Genomic DNA, 25,297 nt, shown 5'->3' with positions numbered 1-25,297 from the left:
AGCATTTATTGACTAAACAATCATAGTTGTACAAAATGAGAGATGAGGCATAGCACACTTAGAGTTTTGCAAAGTCAGCAAAAGGACAGGGAATAAGGGAAGAGCCGATGATATTGAGGAAATGAGATCTATATTTTAATTGACTGATTTAGAAACTTAACCAATAAATACTTAGTGGTTATTTTTATGATTGAAAGAGTCCTCTAGTTACACAGGATTTATATTTAATTTCAGCTATATTTACCTTAAGTAACTTAACCTCTAAGCAGTAGTCAACTCATCTGTGAAATGGAAATGGTAACTCCCCACAGAGTATCTACCTGATAAAATGAGATAACAGTCAGGAATATTTGGTAAAGCACCTAATCTGGGTACGTCTTATTGCAAAGCATGAGCTCTACACTAGTGGACTGCTCTCTCAGAGTAATTGTCTTAACAGTCAAATTGTTAAGCTTCACCTTAATCCCAATTCCTTTTTTTTTTTTCTCAGCAATGTGGAGTGGTCTCTTCACTCACTTAACAGAATCTTGGAATAATTTTAAGGGTCTAGATTCAAATTATACAACATGGATGGATGTCATGGAAAGGCATGGCTACCGAACACAGAAATTTGGGAAACTAGACTATACTTCAGGACATCACTCCATCAGGTAAAAATAAAACAAAAATAGTCTTCATGAACTGCCCTCTGCCATAGCATATGCATGTAATCTTTTTGACTTTAATTTTTTAATTTTTCCACTAAGGTGAAAGTAAATCTCTTAATCCCTTGATTGTGTTAATTAGGCTGAAATTTTAGCTTTCTTTAATCTTCCTGAAACATTAAAATTGCTAATATACTAGTGATTTTGTTTTTCTTAAACATTAAAGGTTTATAATGTTTAGCCCATGCTTTATTTTCATTGAATTTCCTTTATATAATGGCTACTGTATTATTAATTTTAAAATCATAGCCTTCTTGCTACTTTCCTTGGTCAGTTCCCTCCAACTTGAGTCTATTGTAACCGTTTTTTTTCTTTCATTTTACTAAGTCCTCAAAAACCAGGCGGCCAAGCATAGTGGTTAAGAGCAGAGGTCAAGAATCCGATTGTCTACTTTGAATTATAGTTTCTGTTTATTACTAGCATTGTAGTAGTCTGATCTTGGACACATTGTCTAGATGTAGACACTGTAATTTCTTTGCTGTGAGGATTAAATGTATCACTAAGTTCAGAAAAGAGCTAACTTAGGAGGCCTGAGACTGCTATACTTAGAAAGGCCTGCTTGCAAGGTTGGCCCTTGTCTGGTATCTGGGAACTTAGATTTCAGAAGTATTCCTACTATTCCTTAATTGATAAGAGTGGCCTATTATGTGCCTGGAGCATTTGTATAGTGTGGCTTATGCCAATTACTAGCTTTCCTTCCAGGAGTCTGGAATTTTGGCCTGTGCTAAGCAGAGGGTGCTTATGTAGTCAGCACCCCCACCAAAAAAACTTGGGTTCTGATTCTTTATTGAGCAGAAACAACACTTCACATGTGTTGTCACAATTTGATGGTGGAAAAATTAGGTCCTCAGCACCCCCACCAAAAAAACCTGGGTTCTGATTCTCTAATGAGCAGAAACAACACTTCACATGTGTTGTCACAATTTGACGGTGGAAGAATTAGGTCCTCTGCGACTCCGTCTGGAAGCTTGTGCCTCGTTTCTTCCGAACTTTGTCTTAAGCATCTTTTTCCTGATTTCACTGCATATCCTTTTATGTAATAAATTATTGCCATGAATGCAGCTATATTCTGAGTCCTGCAATTCCTCCTACTGAACTTGGGTGTGGTCTTGGAACCCCCCAACACTTATGACCCCCAACACAAATACATATTAGGGATTAGAGTCCCTCTTTCTTACCCAGGCAAATGCTAATCGAAGGTTATTGGTAATGGTTGTTGTGATGGTGATAATACTATTGATGATGATAAATAATAAAAAAAAATTAAGGTAACAAAAATAGTGATGAATGTAGTAGGTTGAATAATGCTCTCCCAAATTTCATGACCACCTAGAAAGAACTTCAGAATGTGGCCTTATTGGAAAATAGACCCTGTTTGCAGATGTAATTAGTAAGGATCTCAAGATGAAATCATGACTGCTGTCATTATTAGAAGAGGAACAAGGACATAAGCACACATAAAAGAAAACAATGGGAAGACAGAAGCAGAGATAGTGATGCAGGTGCAAGCCAAAGAAGGAGAAACTGCCAGGAGCCACCATAAGTTAAGAAGAGGCAAGGAAAAATTCTGCCAGAGCCTTCGGAGGCTCCTTGATTTTAGACTTAACAGCTTCCAGAACTGTGGGAGAACAGATTCCTGTTGTTTTAAGCCACACAATTTGTAATAATTTATTCTGACAGTTCTAGGAAATGAATACAGTGAGCTTCAGGTAAACAGACACTAAAATAATCTAGAATAATCTGAACATTAATATTGCTCTCCTGGTTACTGTTAAATTTCTTTCCTTTTCCGTCCTCCAAAATCTGAGAGAAAGCAGTACGGGACATGCAGAAGCCATCCTGACATTCCTATTCTTTACTCTGTCTTCTAATGCATTTTCAAATGTAGTCAGTTTTACTGCTGAATTATTTCTCCAATTTATTCACATCTCACCATCTCCACCAAGCTACTCTCATCTCTTGCCTAAGCTATTAAAATGGACTTCTACCTGGACTCTTCTTACTGTATTTCTATAGGCAGCCAGAATGATCTTTCTTAAATGTATGTCTGATTACATGACACACTTGCTTAAAATCCTTCAATGGTTTCTCTCTGCAGGTTAGTTAAAATCCCAAATCTACAACATGATTTATGAGACCCTACATGATCTAGCCCCTGCCTACCCCCAGTATCATTTCACACCACTTTCTCCATCCCTCAGTATATATCTGGTCTTTTAAAACTTTCCTTAACATGTGTTTTGCTACTTCTAGACTATTGTATGAGCTAGTATCTCTGTGCAAAATCCTGTTCCCCTACTCTGCCCTGCTAATATCAGAAAGAAAGGGCCGGAGAGGAGGTACCTGTAGGAGGAGGAGCACAGGCTTTGTGTCTGTCAGAGCAGTGAGATGCCCAGCTTCTCTGCTTACCAGGCTTGTAACCTTGGGCAAGTTATTTGATATTGAGTGTCAATGTTCTGTAAGAATTATTGGACAAGTTACTTGGCATTAAGTGTCAGTGTTCTGTAAGTTATCTGTAAGAATTAATGATACCAACCTCATTGAATGACTGTGTTTTATATGAGTTGAAAGATATTATATAAGGATTAAGTGGAATAACATAAAATATTTAGCAGTGCCTGGCATAGAGTAAGCATTTACTCAACGGAAAGATAATTATTATGAAAATGGCTTAACCCGAATTGCAGTCTAACATTTATATAACCATCTTTTCTTTTTTGAGATGGAGTCTTGCTCTGTTGCCCAGGCTGGAGTATAACAGTGCAGTCTTGGCTCACTGCCACCTCTGCCTCTCAAGCGATTCTCCTGCCTCAGCCTCCCTAGTAGCTGGGATTATAGGAGTGTGCCACCACACCTGGCTAATTTTTGTATTTTTAGTAGAGACGGCATTTCACCATGTTGGTCAGGCTGGTCCCAAACCCCTGACCTTGTGATCTGCCTGCCTTGGCCTCCTCAGCCTCCCAAAGTGCTGGAATTACAGGTGTGAGCCACCATGCCCAGCCATAACCATCATGTTTCTAAAGTGCTTTGCATTGCTAGTTACCTTATGGAGTTTCACAAATTTTTCTTTAAAATCTTTCTCTTTTTTAGAATGTAAGCCCAATCTAAAGTAAGATAATAACTTATCTTGTTTATTGTTTTTAATAAAAATTATCTAGGATTCAATGCCATATATTCCCTGTAACTTTTATTCTTATATGTGACATGATTAAAATATGACCCAACTTTTATTCTACAGAAGGATAATTATCCATGGAGAGCAAGGACTTTAATCTCTCTCTCTCTCTGCTTTATTCCCATTTGCCAGCATAGTACCAGTACATTGTAGGTTCACAATTAAATTTTTGATGAATGAATGAATGAAAAAGTTATTTTGAAGTACCTACAGTTTATTATTTGATAAACATTGATATTCTGTGTAACACAGGATCATATCACTTGTTCATTATCAGTATTTTATATATATCTGCAACTAACAGATGATATCCTAGTTTTTTTAACTTTTTTTTTTTTGAGACGGTGTTTCGCTCTTGTTACCCAGGCTGGAGTGCAATGGCGCGATCTGGGTTCACTGCAACCTCCACCTCCTGGGTTCAGGCAATTCTCCTGCCTCAGCCTCCTGAGTAGCTGGGATTACAGGCATGCACCACCATGCCCAGCTAGTTTTCTGTATTTTCAGTAGAGACGGGGTTTCATCATGTTGACCAGGATAGTCTCGATCTCTTGACCTCGTGATCCACCTGCCTCGGCCTCCCAAAGTGCTGGGATTACAGGCTTGAGCCACCACACCCGGCTTTAACTTTTTAAATATTAATATTTAGAAGTTCTTTCTTTGTCACATGGAATTCTAAAATCAGTAGGGGAAAAAACCACTTAGATGTTGATATTTTGGGGATGTCAAAGATGGTTTTCAGGGCAGTACTTGCTTAAAGCATATTTTCGTGTACTCACAATCTCATCAGAGCTTAGGAAATTGGAATAAGCCACCAGGAATATTTTTATGAGTGCTGTATATACCCACACAGACATTTGGCTGACAAGTAGGTTAAGGTTGCTGCTAATAGCATGTCTGAAGGTTATATGAATTATAGCACATTATTTTCCAGTGCAAACTTAAAAACAGGTCTCAGAACAAAACATGGTCTCTCAACATCAAATTTCATAAATAGGGGCATTTGGTGTTGTTGATAGATTGACCTTCAAAATCAAAATGTAAGTTATTATAACTCTTTATTATTGAAACTGGCCATTTTTGAACCTGCTTGTATTTTCAGCCAAAATTATAGGTTTCTTTATTATTATAATACATTCATCTGTCTTTTTTCGGCGCCAGTGATGCTACCAATTTAGGAACACTAATCCAGTTAAGTGTCCCTTATTATATATAACATACCACACCATACTAGGATCTCTATGGGCTGCACAGTTGTTTCATCTGTACAGTTGTTAAAGAGATACAGGTAGTATTACTCATAAAGATGCCATTTGCTGATGATAAGACCTTGGGCAGTAATTTATCTGCTTAGAATCCCAGTTTAGTCTAATGAGCTTTTCCTAGATGACTTCAGAAGTTCTTCTACTCTGAAATTCTATAGCTTCAATGGAGTACAGTTAAGTGGTTTATCAATTTCTGATACTCATCTGTCCCTTGCATTATATGTATTGTGTTATACTGGATCCAAATTCAAATTTGCTATGTCTTCTTAGCCACTGAAAGAAAACTTTTGTATTTAATTCATAGGGTATTTTTATTATGTTTGCTTTCCTATATATTCCCAATATCTAAAATAGTGGTTTTCAACTGAGGGCAGTCACTCTCCCTGCCATACCCCTCCACCTCCACCCCTTGGTACCAAGAGGACATTTGACAATGTCTGGAGACATTTTTGGTGTTAACATCGGGGTTATTTTGCTGGCATCTTGTGGGTAGAAGCCAGGGTTGTGGCTAAACAGTCTATAATGCACAAAACAGCCCCTTTTCTCACAAAGAAACATCAAGTCCAAAATGTCTTAAGTATAGAGATTGAGAAAACATGTCTAAAACTAGATATTTTATGCTCATCAGCATGGGTCTTAGGAATGTCACACTTAAAATTATTGGCTACCTTTTAAATATCTATTCTTCTATATTCTAAGGGATCAGATCCAGTTGACACTACATCAATTTTTTTAGAATAAAACAAAGAAAATTTATAGAATTGTGTATAGAAAGTGTATAGAATTAGGAGGTAATTTGAAAATTTTTAAAACTCAATTTCTAACATCAGTATAATACAAAATTTAATATTAAGTAGAATTTCTTGAAGTACTAAGACTAGAAGATGATCCTTATTTAAGTTACAAAAGTAGAATCAGGTATTTGTAATATCCTCTAAGCTAGTCTTTTTGAGCAGCTACTATGTACCAGACTTCATTTTTAGATGATGCAAATACACTAGTAATCATAACACAAAAATCTCCAGTGTCATGGAACTTACATTCTAATGTTATAAGAAGAGAAATTAAACAAGCTGCTGTGTTGTTTTTCCTAGATTCTGTCTTGTTGAAAATCTAAAATCAAATCCTCTGTCATTTCATCCTGCCATTGCAATTATGCATGTTGTCTGATCATGTAGGTTAATACTTTTCTAAACCAAGTCAAAATAAGCAATATCTTTAATTGATATGGGTGCATAATAAGTGTATATACTTAGGGAGTACAGGAGTTATTTTGATACAGGCATATAATGTGTGATGAAAACATTAGGGTAAATGAAGTATTCACCCCCTCAAAGCACTTGTCCTTTGTGTTACAAACAATCCAATTATACTCTTTTAGTCATTTAAAAATACACAATTAAATGATTATTGACCATAGTCACCCTGTTTTATTTTCAAATATTAGATCTTATTCATTCTATATTTTTGTACCCATTAATCATTCCCACTGTCCCTACTCCAACTATTCTGCCCAGCCTTTGGTAAACCATCATTCTGCTGTCTGTCTCCATAAGTTCAACTGTTTAATTTTTAGCTCCCACAAATAAATGAGAACATGTGAAATTTGCTTTTCTGTGCCTGGTTTATGTCACTTAACATAGTGACCTCCAGTTCTATCCGTGTTGTTGCAAATGACTGAATCTTATTCTTTTTTATAGCTGAATAGTACTCTATTGTGTATTAGTACCACATTTTCTTTACCCATTTGTCTATTAATGGATATTTTGGTTGCTTACAAATCCTGGCTATTGTGACTAGTGCTGTAATCAACATGGAAGTGCAGATATCTCTTTGATACACAGATTTTCTTTCTTTTGGGTGTATATCTAACGGTGAGATTACTGGATCATATGGCAGCCCTATTAGTATTTTGAGGAACCTCCAAATTGTTCATCATGCTAGTTATACTAATTTATATCCCCACCAACAGTTGTACGAGGGTTCCCTTTGCTCCATATCCTTGCCAGCATTTGTTATTGCCTGACTTTTGGATAAAATCCATTTTAGCTGAGATAGTATCTCATTATAGTTTTGATTTACATTTCTCTAATGATCAGTGTTGATCATTAGAGATCATTAAACAGGTAAATATGAGCATCTTTTCATATATCTGTTTGCCATTTGTATGTCTTCTTTTAGGAAATGTCTGTTCAGATCTTTTGTCTGTAATCAGATTATTAGATTTTTGTCCCGTAAAGTTCTTTGAGCTCCTTATATATTCTGATTATAAATATCTTATCAAATGTATAGTTTTCAAATGTTTTCTCCCATCTGTGGATTGTGTCTTCACTTTTTTTATTGTTTCCCTTGTGCAAAGCTTTTTAACTTGATGTGCTCCCATTTGTCTATTTTTATTTTAGTTGCCTGTGTTTGTGGGGTATTACTCAAGAAATATTTGTCCAGACCAGTGTCCTAGAAAGTTTCCCCAATGTTTTATTTTTGTCATTTCATAGCTTGAGGTCTCAGATTTAAGTCTTTAATCCATTTTGATTTGATTTTTAATGTGGTACGAGATAGGGATCTAATTTCATTCTTCTGCATATGGATATCATTTTCCCAACACCATTTATTAAAGAGACTATCCTTCCCCCAATATACGTTCTTGGCACCTCTGTTGAAAATGAGTTCACCATAGGTATATGGAGTTGTTTCTGGGTTCTCTCTTTCATTGGTCTTATGTATCTGTTTTTATGCCAGTACCATGCTATTTTGGTTACAAAAGCTCTGTAGTATAATTTGAAGGCAGGTAATGTGATTCCTCCAATTTTGTTCTTTTTGCTCAGGACAGCTTGGGCTACTCTGGGTTTGTTTTGTTTTTGTGGTTCCATATAAATTTTAGGATTGTTTTTTCTATTTTTATGAACAGTGTTATTGGTATTTTGATATGTATTGCATTGAATCTGTAGATTGCTTTCAGTAGTATGGACATTTTAACATTATTGATTCTTTCAATCCATGAATATGGAAATATGGAACCACTTTTCAGTTTTTTGTGTCCTCTCAATTGCTTTTATCAATCTTTAGTCGTGTTTATTGTAGAGATCTTTTACTTCTTTAGTTAATTCCTAAGTACTTTTTGTAGCTGCTACTTTCTTCATTTCTGAAGGTTTCCCTCATGGGATGGGATTACGTTCTTCATTTCTTTTTCAATTTGTTTGCTACTGGCATGTAGAAATGCTACTGATCTTTGTATGTTAATTTCATGTACTGCAACTTTACTGAACTTATAATCTCTAATAGTATTTTGGTGGAGTTTTTAGGTTTTTCCAAATGAAAGAGCACATAATCTGTAAACAAGAATAATTTGACTTCTTCCTTTTCAATTTTGATGCCCTTTATTTCTTTCTCTTTTCTGATTAGCTAGGACTCCCAGTACTATGTTGAATAACAGTGGTGACAGTGGGCATTCTCGTTGTGTTCCAGATTATAGAGGAAGGCCTTTCAGTTTTTCTTATTCAGTAATATACTACTGTGGGTTTGTTGTACGTGTCTTTATGTTGAGGTATGTTCCTTCTATACCCAGTATTTTTTGTGGTGGTAGGGGATCATAAAGGATGCTGAATTTTATTAAAAGTTTTTTCACCATCAGTTGAAATGATCATGTGGTGGTTTTTATCCTTCATTTTGTTGATACGATGTATCACAGTGATTGATTTGCATATGTTGAACCATCCTTGCATCCCTGGGATAAATCCTACTTGGTTATGATCAATGATCTTTTTAATCTGTTGTTGAATTCAGTTTGCTAGTATTTTGTTGAGGATTTTGGCATCAATGTTCAACAGTGATATTCACTTGTAGTTTTCTTTTTTGATGTATCTTTGTCTGGTTTGGGTATATGTATTGCACTGAATCTGATCTTGTAGAATGAGTTCAGAAGTATTCCCTTCTCTATGTTTTTGGAATAGTTTGGGTAGCATTGTTGTTCATTCTTCTTTAAATGTTAGGTAAAATTCATCAGTAAGCCATTGGGTCCTGGATTTTTCTTTGCTGGGAGACTTTTTATTGTAGCTCTAACTCATTACTTGTTATCAGGCTTTGGATTTCTTTATAGTTTAATCTTGGCAGGTTTTATGTTTCTGGGAATTTATTACTTTTCATGTTTCCAATTTATTGGCATATAGTTGCTCACAGTAGTCTTTAATGATCTTTGATTTTTTTCTACAGTATCAGTTGTAATGCCTTTTTCATGTCTCATTTTATTTATTTGGGTCTTCTCTCTTTTTTTTCTTAGTGTGGCTAAAGGTTTGCCCATTTTGTTTATCTGTTTGTAAAGCCAACTTTTCATTTTGTTGATCTTTTGTATTTTTTTATTATTTAAATTTTATTTATTTCTTCTCTGATGTATATTATTTTTTTCTTCTATTAATTTTGGGTTTTGTTTGCTTTTGCTTTTCTAGTTCTTTAAAATGAATTATTAGGTTATTTTAAGTTTTTCTACTTTTTTTTATGTAGGCACTTAGAGCTATAAACTTCACTCTTAGTACTGTTTTTGCTGTATCCCATAAGTTTTGGTATGTTTTCTTCCTTCCTTCTTTTCTTTTCTCTCTCTTTTTTTTTTTTTTTTTGACAGACTCTTGCTGTGTCATCCAGGCTGGAATGTGGTGCCACAATCTCAGCTCACTGCAACCTTCACCTCCCAGGCTCAAGTGATTCTTGTGCCTGTAGTGCCAGCCTCACAAGTAGCTGGGACTACAGGCACACACCACCATGCCCAGCTAATTTTTGCATTTTTGGTAGAGGCAGTGTTTCATCATTTTGGCGAGGCTGGCCTTGAACTACTGACTTCAAGTGATCTGCCAGCCTTGGCCTCTCAGAGTGCTGGGATTACAGATGTGAGCCACCTTGCCCAGCCCAGCTATGTTATGTTTTCATTATCATTTGTTTCAATAAATTTTTAAATTGCTTTCTTAATTTTTTCATTGACCCACTGGTTATTCAGGAGCATATTATTTAATTTCCATGTGTTTATATAGTTTCCCAAATTCCTCTTGTTGTTGACTTCTAGTTTTATTCCATTGTGGTCAGAGAAAATACTAGATATAATTTCAATGTTTTTAAATATTTTTTGAATGTTTTAAGGCTTGTTTTGTGACATAACATATGGTCTATCCTGGAGAATGATCCATGTCTTGAGAAGAATGTGTATTCTGCAGCTATTGGGTGAAATGTTCTGTAAACACCTATTAGTTCTATTTAGTCTATAGTGCAGATGAAATTCAATGTTTCTTTGTTGATTTTCTGTCTGGAAGATCTGTCCAAAGCTGAAAGTGGATTGTCGAAGTCTCCAGATATTATTATATTGAGGTCTATCTTTCTCTTTAGCTCTAATAATATTTGCTCTATATGTCTAGGTGCTCCACTGTTGGGTACATATATATTTATAATTGTTACATCATCTTGCTGCATTGGCCCCTTTATCATTATATAATGAATTTCTTTTTCTCTTTTTATGGTTTTTATCTTTAAATCTATTTTTGTCTAAGTATAGCTACTCCTGCTTTTTTTTTCTTTCCGTTGGCATGGAATATCTTTTTCCAGCCCTTTATTTTCAGTTTATGTATGTCTGTATAGATGAAGTGTGTTTCTTGTGGGCAACACATCATTGGGTCTTTATTTTTTTTTTTTAAATCCATTCAAATAGCTCCCTCTGTGGGTGTCAGCTGAGTCCTGCCTGGTGTTGCTTTCCACTGTGACAGGTAGCACTGAGTTCCAATGCAAGGTACCACAATCAACTGTGCTCTCCTCCTGAGTGCACAGATTCTCTCTCCATGCCATGCAGCCACTCCTGAGGTAATGCAGGGGGTGGTGTGAGCAATTCAAGACTGTCTTTCTTACCCTCTTCGGTCCCTCCTTTAGTGATATAAAGTTAAAACCATGTCCTGTGGTTGCTTACCTGATTTTTGGTTCTGATGAAGGTGCTTTTTTGTGTAGATAATTGTTAAATTTGGTGTTCCAGGGAAGAAGATTGGTGGAAGCTTCTATTTGGCCATCTTGCTCTGCCTCCATCTCCACAATAGGCAATGTTTAATCTTCTGAAACAAATGAAAAATGAAGGCCTACTTCCAAAATAAGAGAACTGCTGTGAATAAAACTCTTCAGCACAAGCCTCTTGGCTAACAGCAAATGGTAGCAAATCATAGGCTGCTGACACTACTCTTCCTGACCTAACAGGCCTCCAGATCAGCAGCAAAGGCTTTCTAAATTGAACGAGACTGATTAAGAGAATCAACAGAACTCAGAACAGTGACCATAGTGCACCCTTCAGCCCCTCTTAATTCTGCAGCCTAATGAGTTAGCCCATGTTCATCTCATCCATTGCTATTATTTTATAGTCTAAGATCACATATACCTCTAGATCAGTCTTCTTCATACTGAAGAGGAATTTATTATTTTTTTCTTATACTGAAGAAAGATATTCATTATGTCAGTTACTTTAGTATTTTTTTTAGAATTCTTCATCTTATTACCTTTATTTAAATTCAATATTTAGAAAAACATACATTATTCTGGGTGCACTCTCAGCATGATATTTTCTGGCAGTGGAAGAACTTGATTTCTTTTTTTTTTATCCAGAACCTTTACTTGTGATGACTAGGAAATTCTTGGCTGAAGCAGCCTCATAGGCCATCTTCAGATTGCTGACAACCATAACTCCTACATCAGTTTCTTGAAACACAAGTGATAGCTCTGAGCCTATAACCTCACTACAATTCTTGGATTTTTCCCATCTAATTAGTAAAGTTTATTATATTATGTTTAGCTGCCCATAATGAAGTTGATCTCCTTTTGCATATTATAATTGATAATAAAACATTGTGTTACAGTTTTAATGGCAAAGATTTTTTCCTAATGGAATATATTTTCTCTTAATGGTAAATATTTTGAAACAAGGTCTTGCTCTTTCACCCAGGCTGGAGTGCAGTGGTATGACCATACCTCACTATAGCATCATGCTCTTGGGCTCAAGCAATCCTCCCCTCTCAGCCTCCTGAGTAATTGGGGTTACGGGTACAAGCCACCACACCTGCAGTAGTGTACACTTTTTAGAAAGTGAATTTTAAAATTAAAAATGTTTTAAATTAGATGGACTCCAATAGAAATAGAATATCAGTAGGCTCAAATGGAGGACAGGAAGATGAAACTTCTTTTTTTTTTCTTTTTTTTTGAGACGGAGTTTTGCTCTTGTTACCCAGGCTGGAGTGCAATGGCGCAATCTCGGCTCACCACAACATCTGCCTCCTGGGTTCAGGCAATCCTCCTGCCTCAGCCTCCCAAGTAGCTGGGATTACGGGTGCGCACCACCATGCCCAGCATACAATAATTGTTTGTATTTTGAGTAGAGACGGGGTTTCACCATGTTGACCAGGATGGTCTCGATCTCTTGACCTCGTGATCCACCTGCCTCGGCCTCCCAAAGTGCTGGGATTACAGGCTTGAGCCACCGAGGAAGGCAAAACTTATATACAAAGACATCCAAATCAAAAAGAAATACCTGAGACTGGGGAATTTATAAAGAAAAGAGGTTCAATTGGCTCACAGTTCTGCAAGCTCTACAGAAAACATAGCAGCTTCTGCTTGGCTTCTGGAGAGACCTCAGGAAACTTACAATTATGGCAGAAGGCAAAGGGGAAGCAGGCATGTCTTACAAGGACAGATCAGGAGCAAGAGAGATATGCAGGATGTACTACACACTTTATACAACAAAATCTCATTACAACTCCCTCACTATCATGAGAACAGCCCTGAGGGCATGATGCTAAACCATTCATGAAAGATCCACCCCCATGATCTAATTACCTCCCACCATGCCCCACCTCCAACACTGGAAATCACAATTCAATGAGATTTGGTGGGGACACATATCCAAACCATATCAGACTTGAATAACAAGTGAGGCAGGTGTCAGAAAATAACTTGCATGTTTCATTGAATAAGCTGGATTTGAATCTCCATAAAGTAAAAATACTGCTACTTACTAATAATAACCTTGGGATTGTTCTGCTGTATTCTTCTCATCCTTGAACATATTTTTTTGCCCTCTGATCAACTCTTATTATTTTAGGTATACTTTTTGGAACCTATGTAATTTCTTGATTTATCTAATTTGCTATTCCTTAGAGGTTTCCCTGTTTTCCTCTAAGAAGTCTTCCCATCCTTCCAGTTGGCTCTGTTATTGACCACAGTCCATTGCAGTTAGCAATAAAGAATCTGGCTTTTAGCACCTCTTTTTCTGGTATGTGGCTAGGGTGCAAAGTTTCAAAAATAAGGCACTTACAGTATAAGGAATATAAGAATTTTCATACTTCTCAGACTTCTTTTACAAGTCTAAAGAGGAATGTTAAAATATCTAAAAGTACACAGGTAAACTAGCATTCGTAATATTAAAAATGAATTAACAACTGCAAGTATACCTACCATACCCCACATTTAACTTAAGGAAGAATGGAATGTATTTTAAAAAGAAAACATTTTAAGTGAAAAAAATATTTCTCAAGCATATGAAATAATTAAAAATTGATGTCTGTCAATGAAAGAAAAACAAAACTAATAGCATGTACAAAAACTCAAAAAAGGACTATCTAATCAGTATGACAGCAAATAATATAATAACCCAGAATAGTGGCTTACTTTCATAATTATAGTCCTGTGTTACTGATTTAAGACTTATCAAAAAAAAAAAACCCAAAAACCTGGGCAATGCTAAACCAAATGGATGTGCGCATGTGCACGTGCGCGCGCGTGTGTGTGTGTGTGTGCGTGTGTGTGTGTGTGTGTGTGTGTGTCTTAAAGAGAAAGCTTCATCTGTTAGGAAAATTCAGCTTTCTTTCTTTTCTTTTCTTCTTCTTTTTTTTTTTTTTTTTAAGACAGAGTTTCACTCTTACTGTGCAGGCTGGAGCAAGTCGCACAATCTCAGCTTACTGCAACCCCCACCTTTCAGGTTCAAGTGATTCTCCTGCCTCAGCCTCCCAAGTAGCTCAGATTACAGGCACCTGCCACCACACCTGGCTAATTTTTTTGTATTTTTAGTAGAGACAGTGTTTTGCCTTGTTAGCCAGGCTGTTCTCGAACTCCTGACCTCAGGTGATCCACTCACCTCAGCCTTCCAAAGTGCTGGGATTATAGGTGTGAACCGCCATACCCAGCCAAATATTCCGCTTTCTAAAATGATTGGTCCCACATGACTTTAGTGGAGTTCATTTTGTATCTGTGGCAAAAGGTACTTCCTGCTTCAGACATACAGCTTTCATAAAACATTTTAGGATTCAAGTATGTATTTTCATGAAATATTTATTTGTTACTACTTTTGTTAAAAGTTTATGAATATCTTAAGTATAAAATATTTAATAAATGTTTAAAAATTGTTTAGCTGAGAATTAAACAGATACTTTTGTTTATTTGTTTGTTTTTGAGACAGAGTCTCACTCTGTCACCAGGATGGAGTGCGATGGGGTGATCTCGGCTCACTGCAACCTCCAACTCCTGGGTTCAAGCAATTCTCCTGCCTCAGCTTCCTGAATAGCTGGGACTACAGGCACATGCCACCATGCCCAGCTAATTTTTGTATTTTTAGTAGAGACAGGGTTTTACCATGTTGGCCAGGATGCTCTTGATTGCTTGACCTCGTGATCCACCTACATATACATATAATATTATGAAGGAATTAAATCTGGTAGAAAGTATTTAATGGCCTTGGACAAATAAAATATATGAAATTCAGTAATTTTTTAAAAAATTATAAAACTGTGATCAACATCTTTTTTAAAAAATGTACACATGTATTTCACATACCAGATAAAAATGGGATACACCAAAATATTACAGTGGTTATCTCATTGCAGTAGAATTAGTAATTTTGGGGGGTTTTTTGCTAATGTTTTTGTAAATTTTCTCTTTTTTTTTTTTTTTTTTTGAGGCAGAGTCTTGCCCTGTGGCCCAGGCTGGAGGGCAGTATAGCATGATCTTGGCTCACTGCAGCCTCATCTCCTGCAGTCAAGGGATTCTCCTTCTTCATCCTCCCAAGTAGCTGGGATTACAGGCACATGCCACCAGTTAATTTTGGTATTTTTAGTAGATATGGAGTTTCACCAACCATGCTGGTCAGGCTTGTCTCGAACTCCTGACCTCAAGTGATCCACACACCTTGGCCTCCCAAAGTTCTGGGATAACAGGTGTGAGCCACTGCACCCAGCATGTTTTCTGTAATTTTCTAATGATCTTAAAAAATAATTATTGGAGAAGGAGAACTGGAGGAAAGATTATAGAGATGATAAATTCCTTCAAAACTAACCAAGACATAATTTCTCATGACCTTCAAGAGACATCTAATTTTGACAATTCAAAGAGATTAAAGAATAGAATTTAGACTTTGTTTTAGGATTGGCCTAAAAATAAACCTGAATGTGACTGCTCTCAAAGACAAAACCTTTAGTTTTTATAATCAGACATTACAGAGGTTTGAATTCCAATAGAATCACAACAGATACTATGTACCTATGTAAAATTTTTTAAATGAATGAGCAGTTGTAGGTAATGTAGGCCTACCTGAGAAAGCTGAATATTGAGAAGTTGATTGAACATTTAATGGGGATTTGACTAAAGTGAGTTTTCTTAAAATTTTCACTGTTATGCCCCACACTTTCTTTTTTTTTTTGAGATAGTATTTTACTCTTATTGGTCAGGCTGGAGTGCAGTGCACAGTTTCAGCTCACTATAACCTCTGCTTTTCAGGTAGCTAGGATTACAGGAATGCACCACTACACCCAGCTCATTTTGTGTTTTTAGTAGAGATGCAGTTTCTCCATGTTGATCAGGCTGCTCTCAAACTCCTAACTCAGGTGATTCACCCACCTCGGCCTCCCAGAGTGCTGGGATTACAGATATGAGCCACTGCACCTGGGTTACTTTCTTATGTGTGAAAACTCTGGTTCGAATGTAGCCTTGGCTCGGAGTGGTAGCTCACACCTGTAATCCTAGTACTTTGGGAGGCTGAGACGGGGGGATCACTTAAGGTCAGTACCATCATGGCCTGGTTGAGGTTGATCAGCCTGGCCAACATGGAGAAACCACACCTCTACTAAAAATACAAAAATTAGCCAGGTTTGGTGGCATGCGCCTGTAATCCTAGCTAGTCAGGAGGCTGAGGCAGGAGAATCACTCGAACCTGGGAGTTAGAGGTTTCAGTGAGCTGAGACCGCACCACTGTACTCCAGCCTGGATGACATAAGTGAGACTGTATCTAAAAAAAAAAATCAGTCTTTTCAAACTCTGAAAGTATGGTTATATGGGTTTTATAAATCCAAATTCTTTCCCTTTCACCTTTTATAGACTCTAAAATTACCTTTTTCACTAGAGAAAATGGCAAACCCATTTTGGTATAATAGTATAAAGTTAGGTGGAAGTATCAGTACTCATAAGAAATGGAGAAGTGTGACAGCAAAACTGTTCCAGATGATACGTAAAATTGCTGGGGCCCAGCATGGTGGCTCACGACTGTAATCCCAGCACTTTGGGAGGCCGAGGCAGGTAGATCACATGAGGTCAGGAGTTCAAGACTATGGTGAAACCCTGTCTCTACTAAAAATACAAATTAGCTAGATGTAGTGGCAGATGCCTGTAGTCCCAGCTACAAGGGAGGCTGAGGCACAAGAATTGCTTAAACTGGGAGGTGGAAGTTGCAGTGAGCCAAGATCGCACTATTGCACTCCAGCCTAGGCAACAGAGAAAGACCCTGTTTCAGAAAAAAAAAATGTTTTTGTTTGGGAGAATAGTCACTTGAGTCCACATATGTAAGATTGGAGGTTGTGCTGGGTAGGGAAAATGTGATCATAATATAAGGATTTGCATGCAGTGAAAGAGGATTTTGATTACTACCCAAAACAGAAGCTGTAGTTACACTAGTCTCAAGTTGTAGAACTGGGGAGTAATTCCAAATCCAGCACAGCTTTTCCCTCAGTAGCAGGCATTAAAGGAACTTTCTTCTAGTTCTCTGTTACCAACATGACTCATGACTTCTGCTTCTCTGCTCTGGGTCTTCTCAGCCATATCACTTCCAATCCTGACTTTGACCTGCCATAACCTTTTTGGTTCAAGTTTCATCTCCTTTGTAACTCTTTCTCTACCTCACAGCTACATCTTAAAAACCACCAGTTACTGGATTATTTTCTTTCTAAATTTAAACTCTGTAAATAGGGATAATAGGCCTAACTTACATTTCATGCAAGACTCCATCGTTAAGTGCTGACCATGGTAAGTGCTAGTGCTTCGGTTAGGTGCCCACAGCCAGCCAGTCGACAGCCTAGAAAAGGAGTTAAATCCTACGTAATGTGGCCAGCTAATTCACTCCTTCAGCAAGAGCTACAGATATGGCGATGTGTCTGCTGCAATGACTGCTTAGTAAACTCTGTTAACAGCAGGTTACCTGGGAATAACCCACCCACTCTGTTTTTTCAGATTTGATGGCATTTTGTTTGGGTTACATTTTCTGTTTAATATTGAAAAGCAAAGGTTTACAAAAATTGTAAATGTTATAATCTAGTTGGTATGTTAAATTGCTTTAAAAGCATAAGAAATCCCCTTTTGGATGTAAAATGGTGAATGTGATCTAAACCATTGCTAGAGTCGTAGCTGAGGTATTTTTTTACAGTTGTTTTTTCTGTAAAGTAGCATTTGGCATTTATTTTTTAAAGTTCAATAGTAGGAGGGTTTATGTCTGAGTGAATATGAGATGGAAATACCTATTTGTTAGCTTAGTAAGTCGCATTAAGCACCTGAATGGCCAATGTCTTTCTTGTGGTAGGTATTCATTGTTTCTTTAATTGAATCAAAAAGTTGCCTCTATTTGACTCAGATTACAATAAACATGTATACTCTGTCAAGGGCTATAGTCATTGTCACCTAGGAATTCAAAGTTGTAAATATGAGTGCCTCCACAATGATGAATTTACCAGCAGACTAGAAAATGGCTAGGTGAGATTTCACAAGATGAAATCTCTGAATACTCACCTCTACACACATACACATACAAAACTTTTATTTGAAATATATTTACTATTATTATCATATAACCAATATAATTTGTGATGTAATTAATATTACTGTTTAGTAGAGAAAAGTTGGTGATTTTCATTATATTTACAAAGAAATTCATGAATAAAAGATTAAGGGGGCACCGGCTACTGTAATTTCACCAAAAAATGAAATGGTTAGAATTAATAAAACTAATAAATATAAAAGCCTACATATATTGAGCATTTAAATAATGTATGTTGAAAAATGATGTTCCAACCTGCATTTGCCAGGATAGATGTGATTCATTCAACTAAAACAGACTTTTGTTGTTGTTGTTTTGTTTTGTTTTTGTTTTTTGCATTAAGTGTTTATTGCTCATTGATCTTGAATCATCTGTTAAGATTTTGCCTTAGCTAGGTTCACTTGCATTTCTATACTTGGCTGGCTGTTAACTGATCAAAGCTGGCCTCAGCTAAAAGGAATGGGGCAATTTGAATCTGCTCTGTGTCTCATCTTCCAGCAGGCTAGCCAACGTATATTCTCAAGTTGAGGGCAGTGGTGCAGGAGCACAAGAGAAAACACACAGGTCTCTCAAGATGCAGTCTTACAGGACAAATGTGTTACTCAGTCTGTGGTCAAAGCAAGTCACATGAGGTAGAGAAAGATACTTATTTTTGGGGGAGCCATTCCAATGTCACATGGCAAAAGGTAGAGGTGAAAGAAGGGTGAATGATGGAGGCATTACTAAATCTACAGGTTACCTAATGGGTTAGAGATAGAAAAAAAGACAGACCCAGGCCTCTTGTTCCACCTCTACACAGATGCCTTTTACATCATTTCTAGAGAATACCAATTTGAAACAGATTGGTGTTTTTTTGAGTGATCATATGTAATGAAGATGGATAGATGGATGACAGCCTTGTAAGTCCTTTTAAAAATCATGTGTGTCTGTCTCTAATTTGAGAGAAGAGCTTTTTTTTTTTTTTTTTTTTTAAAGAGATGAGGTCTCACTTTGTCACCTCGGCTGGAGTAAAGTAGCAGGCTCGTAGCTCACTGCAGCCTCAAACTCTGGAGCATAAGTGATTCCCCCCTGCTCACTCAGCCTCCCAAGTAGCTAGGACAATAGGCACATACTATCATGCTACCATGCCCAACTAAATTTTTCTTTTTCTTTTTTTTTTTTTTTTTGGGAGAGACAAGATCTCATTATGTTGCCCTGGCTGGTCTCAAACTCACGGGCTCAAGTAATCCTCCCACCTCAGCTTCCCAAAGCCCTGGGATTACAGGTGTGAGCCACCACACCAAGTCCAGAAAAGAGCATTTAATGGGAATGAATATAGATTCCTTTTTCTCTTACAGAATTTATTAGGTAGATGCAGAAATTTTCAAGGGCATTTTTCAGAATCATCATTTTTCCAGTGTTTTGTTTATGAGACTAATCAGAAACACATTACCTGCTACAATCCCATCAATAACAATGAGAAAAAGAGAGAGACCACAGAATTCTAAGTCATGTTTAGATATTTAGTCATGTTCAGTAGACTTTTAAGAAGCTGAGGTTTACGTTTAGGCTCCTACTTCATGTTGAAAGAAAACTGTCACGTTCTCATCATCAATTTTAATGTATAGTTTTTGAGATATAATTGTTACTATATAAACTAATCCTTTGCTACCTGTAAACTGATTGTATCCAATGTTTTAGCAGTAGAATTTGGCACACTGGCACAGAAAACCCACACAGTAATGGCAAATATACAAATTTATGTAGTAACTACTTTACAATGTGTTAAGTAGTTTTATTTTTCATTTGTATTAGTGAGAAGTTTCTTGTTAAAAGTAACTAATTAAACTGCTGATTGTTGGATAGGATATTTGGCTATCACCTGTTTTCTGAAATTGAACCAAGGTAGAATAATTCTATTTATAGGCTACTGTGGAAGCTTCATTTTAATTACCCTGACTAAAATTTGAGGATTTTTGCAGAAAAAAATTCTTAAACTGTGGATCTCAAAACTTAATATACATATAAATGACTTGGGCATCTTATTAAATGCCCTTTGTGATTCGGTGAATCTAGGATGGTGTATTAGTTTGTTCTTATGCTGCTGATAAAGACATACCCAAGACTGGGTAATTTGTAAAGAAAAATAATTAATGGACTCACAGTTCCACATGACTTGGGAGGCCTCACAGTCTTGGTGGAAGGCAAAAGGCACGTCTTACCTGGTGGCAGGTAAGAGAGAATAAAAACCAAGCAAAAGGGGAAACCCTTTATAAAACCATCAGATTTCATGAGACTTGTTCACTACCACGAGACCAGTATGGGGGAAACTGCCCCCTTGATCCAATTATGATTTTCACGAGGTCCCTCCCATAACATGTGGGCACTATGGGAGCTCCCAAGAGCTGCTGATGCTGCCTGTCCATGGACCACACTTGAAGCAGCAAGGATATAAAGAACTGGACCTCTGGTGGAGGTAGGGCAAGGTGTAATTAATTATGAATGTCTTTATCAGAAATCTGTGATTATTATTTGTATACCTTTGAGAAGAAAAGGCCCTCTTAGATTTCTATAAAGAGTTGAAGTAGACATTGGGCCACTTAAGAGGGGCATGATATAAAGAAACATTGAAGCCTCTCTAAGTTTATAGAGAACAATCTTCTTTGAGATAGGTACACTCCAGACCTGAGCTCCTACCTGAGGATAGATTAGAGTGGTCTCTTCCACTGCACACTGTATGTTATGAGAAAATGAGAATGAAAAAGGTAAATAACATCTTACTATTATTATGACAATAGTTTTGACCTCATGGGCTCACTGAGAGTGTCTGTTGAATCCTCAGAGCTCCCTGTACTACACTTTGAGAAATGCCAGCATAGAGGAAACTATACATTGTATAGCTGTGCTTATATTGTGAGCAACAGGGTAAATTTATATTGATAACAGCCATGGAATCATAACATATCTGAGTCACAGTTAGTTTTGGATCCTCCTCATTGATACAAGCTCTTTTCAATTGTCCTGGTTGAAACCATACTCTTGGTATTCTGGACAAAATACATAGAAATAGAATGGAAATAAATTGGCTCAAAATATCCCCAGTGGTTAAGTTAACAGAAAATTTATATTTGGAAGAAGTTATAGCCATTACTGGTGGGGGGGTGAAGACAACATTTAGGATGATGAGACAAAGAAGTAGGTCTGAGCATATGATTGAAAGATATGATTTCCAGGTGCAACAGTTTAGCCTGAATAAGAGACTATCACTCTTGTGAGAAGGGGCTGATAGAGAGAAATATAACGTCAAAAGATACAATAAAAGAAAAAATAATACAAATATAATAGTATTATTATAATTGTAATAGATTAGGAAGTTGCATATTCATATTCTCATTCCATGTTTTAGTCATTGAACTTAGTGACCTAGAAGATACCTTGAGCCAGAAAGAGGGACTTTCTGGACTAAGAATTGCAGCTCTTGTAGCAGCCAACTGATTAGGCTGCATCTACTGCTCTTATTGTGCTTAATGATGGCCCAGGAAGGGTTGCTGGTCCAGGGAGTAGTGGAAGTAAAATGGAGAGTCGTTGATTATAATTATTGTTTTGAATACATTAAAAAGTGCTAAATGATTTTAAAGTACTGTAGTATATTCATCTACCAAATACATCACTTTATACTCTTGTTTTTCCTCGCTAAGTTGCAAAGAAATACATTGTTATTTTGCACTTTAGGCACAGTGAACATGGGTCAACTAATGTTCTTTCAACTAAAAGAAATGAAAAACACTGGGAAAGGAACCTCTTACCTTTAACTATAATCTTGTCCTGCTGCCTTAGCAATGCTTGAAATCATTTGTTATAACTCTACTTACATACCAGCAGTCATGGGAATCATGCCAAACCCATACTTATGAAAAGACAAGAAAGGATACCACTAAGATAAGAGAGAAAATCACATATTATTTAGAAGACAAAATAAACCAAGTTCGAAATCTGGCCATAATGATTAGAGTAGGCCAAAATTAACTCTCTTCAAGCCATTTTACCCTTAAGGGGACCTTGGTTAAAACAATCTCAGGAACACAGACAATTTTAAAAAATAGGGAGAAGGCATAAATTTATTACCAGAAAGGGTAAATGATGTCACACTTAATCACTGCTGTGGCAAAAGATGCAGCAAGCTGGTTTCAATATAGCCATCTTTCAAGGTTAGAAAATCTTTCCTTGAGATGGTCTAGACCCACTCATGGTCCAGACTACATTGTAAAGTCCACTAGTTAGGTCGGTTAGCACAATCAGGGCAATAGTCCTACCTGAGTTAATTCAAACAGTGCCAACTAATTAGGTTGTATTAAAAGCTTGCTTATTGTAATAGTTTCCCAGCCATATTTTCTCATGTAATACTCTCTGACTGAAAAGAAAGCACTTTGGTTCCTAAACATACTATATAAATCTCAGTATCCTATTCCTCCTTCTTTCAAAATCTGAGTTCTCCCAATCATACTGCTGGTGTTATAAACCCCTAAAATTCCACTTCTGCAACAATACTAATAGTCACATATAGTAAGATTTTAACTATGACTTAAGCAAAAGACAAGAAGCCAATGTCAGATTGTTTTGATAGTGTGATGAATACCTAACTTTCTATTTTAGGGCTTCCCATCTGTTGGAATTAATTGGAATCTGTTAGATAGATGTAATTCTGCAGAAAATATGCTTTCCATTATTTTTATCAAAGCATATTGAATATCTACAAAGAAAAATGAATTTTTATGATAGCTATTTAAATTTCTTTACCTGTATTCAGAAGGCAAGGCATAAAATTTTTCTATTTTAACTTATATATGGGTTGTTAGTCATGTTGTATGGATTGCAATTTCTCTCAAGTGGAGTATTATGTTTTAATATAAAATATTTTTTATTTGTGAGTTGGTACCTGGATTTAAAAAACACTTTTCTCAATTGATAGAGAACTTCAGAGGTATTTATCTCAACTGAAACTTAAAAAGCAAACTTCCTAGAAATGCCCAGGACTGCTTTCTAAACAATTGTGTCAGCTACATATACTTAGACCTGGATTGAGAAAAATCAAGAAGTCTGATAAAATAGACTAGAGATTTAGGGAAAGTGAATTGTTTGTTTGTTTTTTTGAGAAAGTGGATTAATTGGATCTTTTAACTTGTAAATCAGTAATAAAGAAAATATCTCTGGTTTATAATGGATATGAAATTTGTATCACTATTAGCTTAGATGGCTCAGATTATGGTTAAAATTTTTCTTTTAAGAAGAAACAATAGAGCTGGAAACAATTTAAAAACTGAAACGTCAGCAACACATGAAATATACATGGTAGGTATATTTTTAAAAATATAAATATTTAGCGATAAAAATAAATTATAGTAGGTTTGGTTAGGAATAATATCTTCTAAGAGAAAAAAAGAAAATGCTAGAAAATTCAGTAAATAAGGAGAAATACTAGAAATCTGAAACATTTTGTTTAAATATCTTGCTGTAAGAAAAGATAACCCTTCTACATAATCTCTCAGTTTTTAAGAACACGTAAGTGAATAATTGATTCTTTGCTTTTTTCTATTATTTAATTTGTAATCTCAATAACTTCCTTTCTGAGCTCTAATATAGTTATTCTGAACATTTACAAGATTGAGTCTAAAATTTTTTTGCCATGTCGTTTTCTCAGTGTATGCTTTAGTACATTTTTAAAACTTTTTAATATACCTAACACTATACCTGTCTTTTTGCTCCCTCAGTAATCGTGTAGAAGCATGGACAAGAGATGTTGCTTTCTTACTCAGACAAGAAGGCAGGCCCATGGTTAATCTTATCCCTAATAGGACTAAAGTGAGAGTGATGGAAAAGGATTGGGAGAATACAGACAAAGCAGTGAATTGGTTAAGAAAAGAAGCAATTAATTACACTGAACCATTTGTTCTTTACTTGGGATTAAATTTGCCACACGCTTACCCTTCACCATCTTTTGGAGAAAACTTTGGATCTTCAACATTTCACACATCTCTTTATTGGCTTGAAAAAGTAAGTAACTACATTGTGTGGGCTCGAAGTAAATTTATATATGTGGCTTATTGGTATTTACCTATTGTTTCATTTAATTATCACTTTTAAAGAAAAATTTGAAAATTGTATATTCAAACTTGACCAATACCTGGTTCAGTAAAAAGTAGAAGGACAATTTTAAAGAAATAACATAAGCGTTAAAAGTCAGAAACCTACTTCTGGATTGAATACATTTGCCAAGGATATGTCTATAAAAAGAGAAACTAAAAGGCATTCTCTTAGAAATGTAGGCCGTCCTCACTTTGCACATTTCACCAGATTGTGAAAATGACCATGCAAGCTGAAACCATATAAAACAACCTTCACAAATGGGAAAAACGACCATTTTCTGGAACCTTTAAAAATATTTGTCAAAATATTTAAATTGTTAAATATTTTAAAAATGTTTTAAAGAATATTTTTGGTTAAAACTGGAAAAAGAAAAAATAAACTAATATTTATGTAGTACACTATAATGAAAACACTAGAAACATTGAGAATTAAAGTGAGGATTTTTTTGGTTAAAAAAAAAAACTTACCGGTAGATTGTAGAGTGCTTGTCTTCTCTTCATAAAACTTACGATACAAAGAAAGCATCTTCTCCAAGACTTGGCAAATTGTCATTGTTTCCTTCTAAATTTGCATTACTTTCCAACATTTTAACTTTTGCACTCTCAATGTAATGATATATCTCCAAGTTCCTTTAATGTGAAAATTTTTGCCATTGTCACTTTCTGTGGGACATCTTTATCCTTCACAAACTTCCTCATTTATGGTAGTAAGTGTGCCCTCACTAAGTTCCTCTGGCTACATATCTAGTGTCTCTGGAATGACAGCAGTGTCAGCATTTCCAGGTCAGCTGCTTCTTCTATAACTTCATTTACATTTGATTCAAATTTCACTTCCAGCCTTGTCACTTTTCCTTTTTTTACTGTATGTTCATCTTTGTTGACTTCTTTTCATTACTTCTTTTTATAAAGTGTCACATTAATTTATCACTAGGATACAGGTACATGCTTTCTTGTCTGTA

At 36.1% G+C, this 25,297-nt stretch overlaps 1 protein-coding gene across 1 annotated transcript in view; it reads left to right on the top strand.

Moving 5' to 3' along the window:
• ARSK (arylsulfatase family member K) overlaps positions 1-25,297 on the top strand; it is a 55,282-nt gene that overhangs the window by 9,029 nt on the left and 20,956 nt on the right. The window contains exons 3-4 of the mRNA XM_008991790.5: positions 491-650; positions 23,964-24,246. Of these exons, the coding sequence (XP_008990038.4) occupies positions 491-650; positions 23,964-24,246 (443 nt within the window). The remainder of the gene's footprint in view (positions 1-490; positions 651-23,963; positions 24,247-25,297) is intronic.

The sequence above is a fragment of the Callithrix jacchus genome, chromosome 2 (genome assembly GCF_049354715.1).
Source record: "Callithrix jacchus isolate 240 chromosome 2, calJac240_pri, whole genome shotgun sequence".
Lineage (NCBI taxonomy): Eukaryota > Metazoa > Chordata > Mammalia > Primates > Cebidae > Callithrix > Callithrix jacchus.
This window is presented reverse-complemented; position numbering and strand designations above follow the sequence as displayed.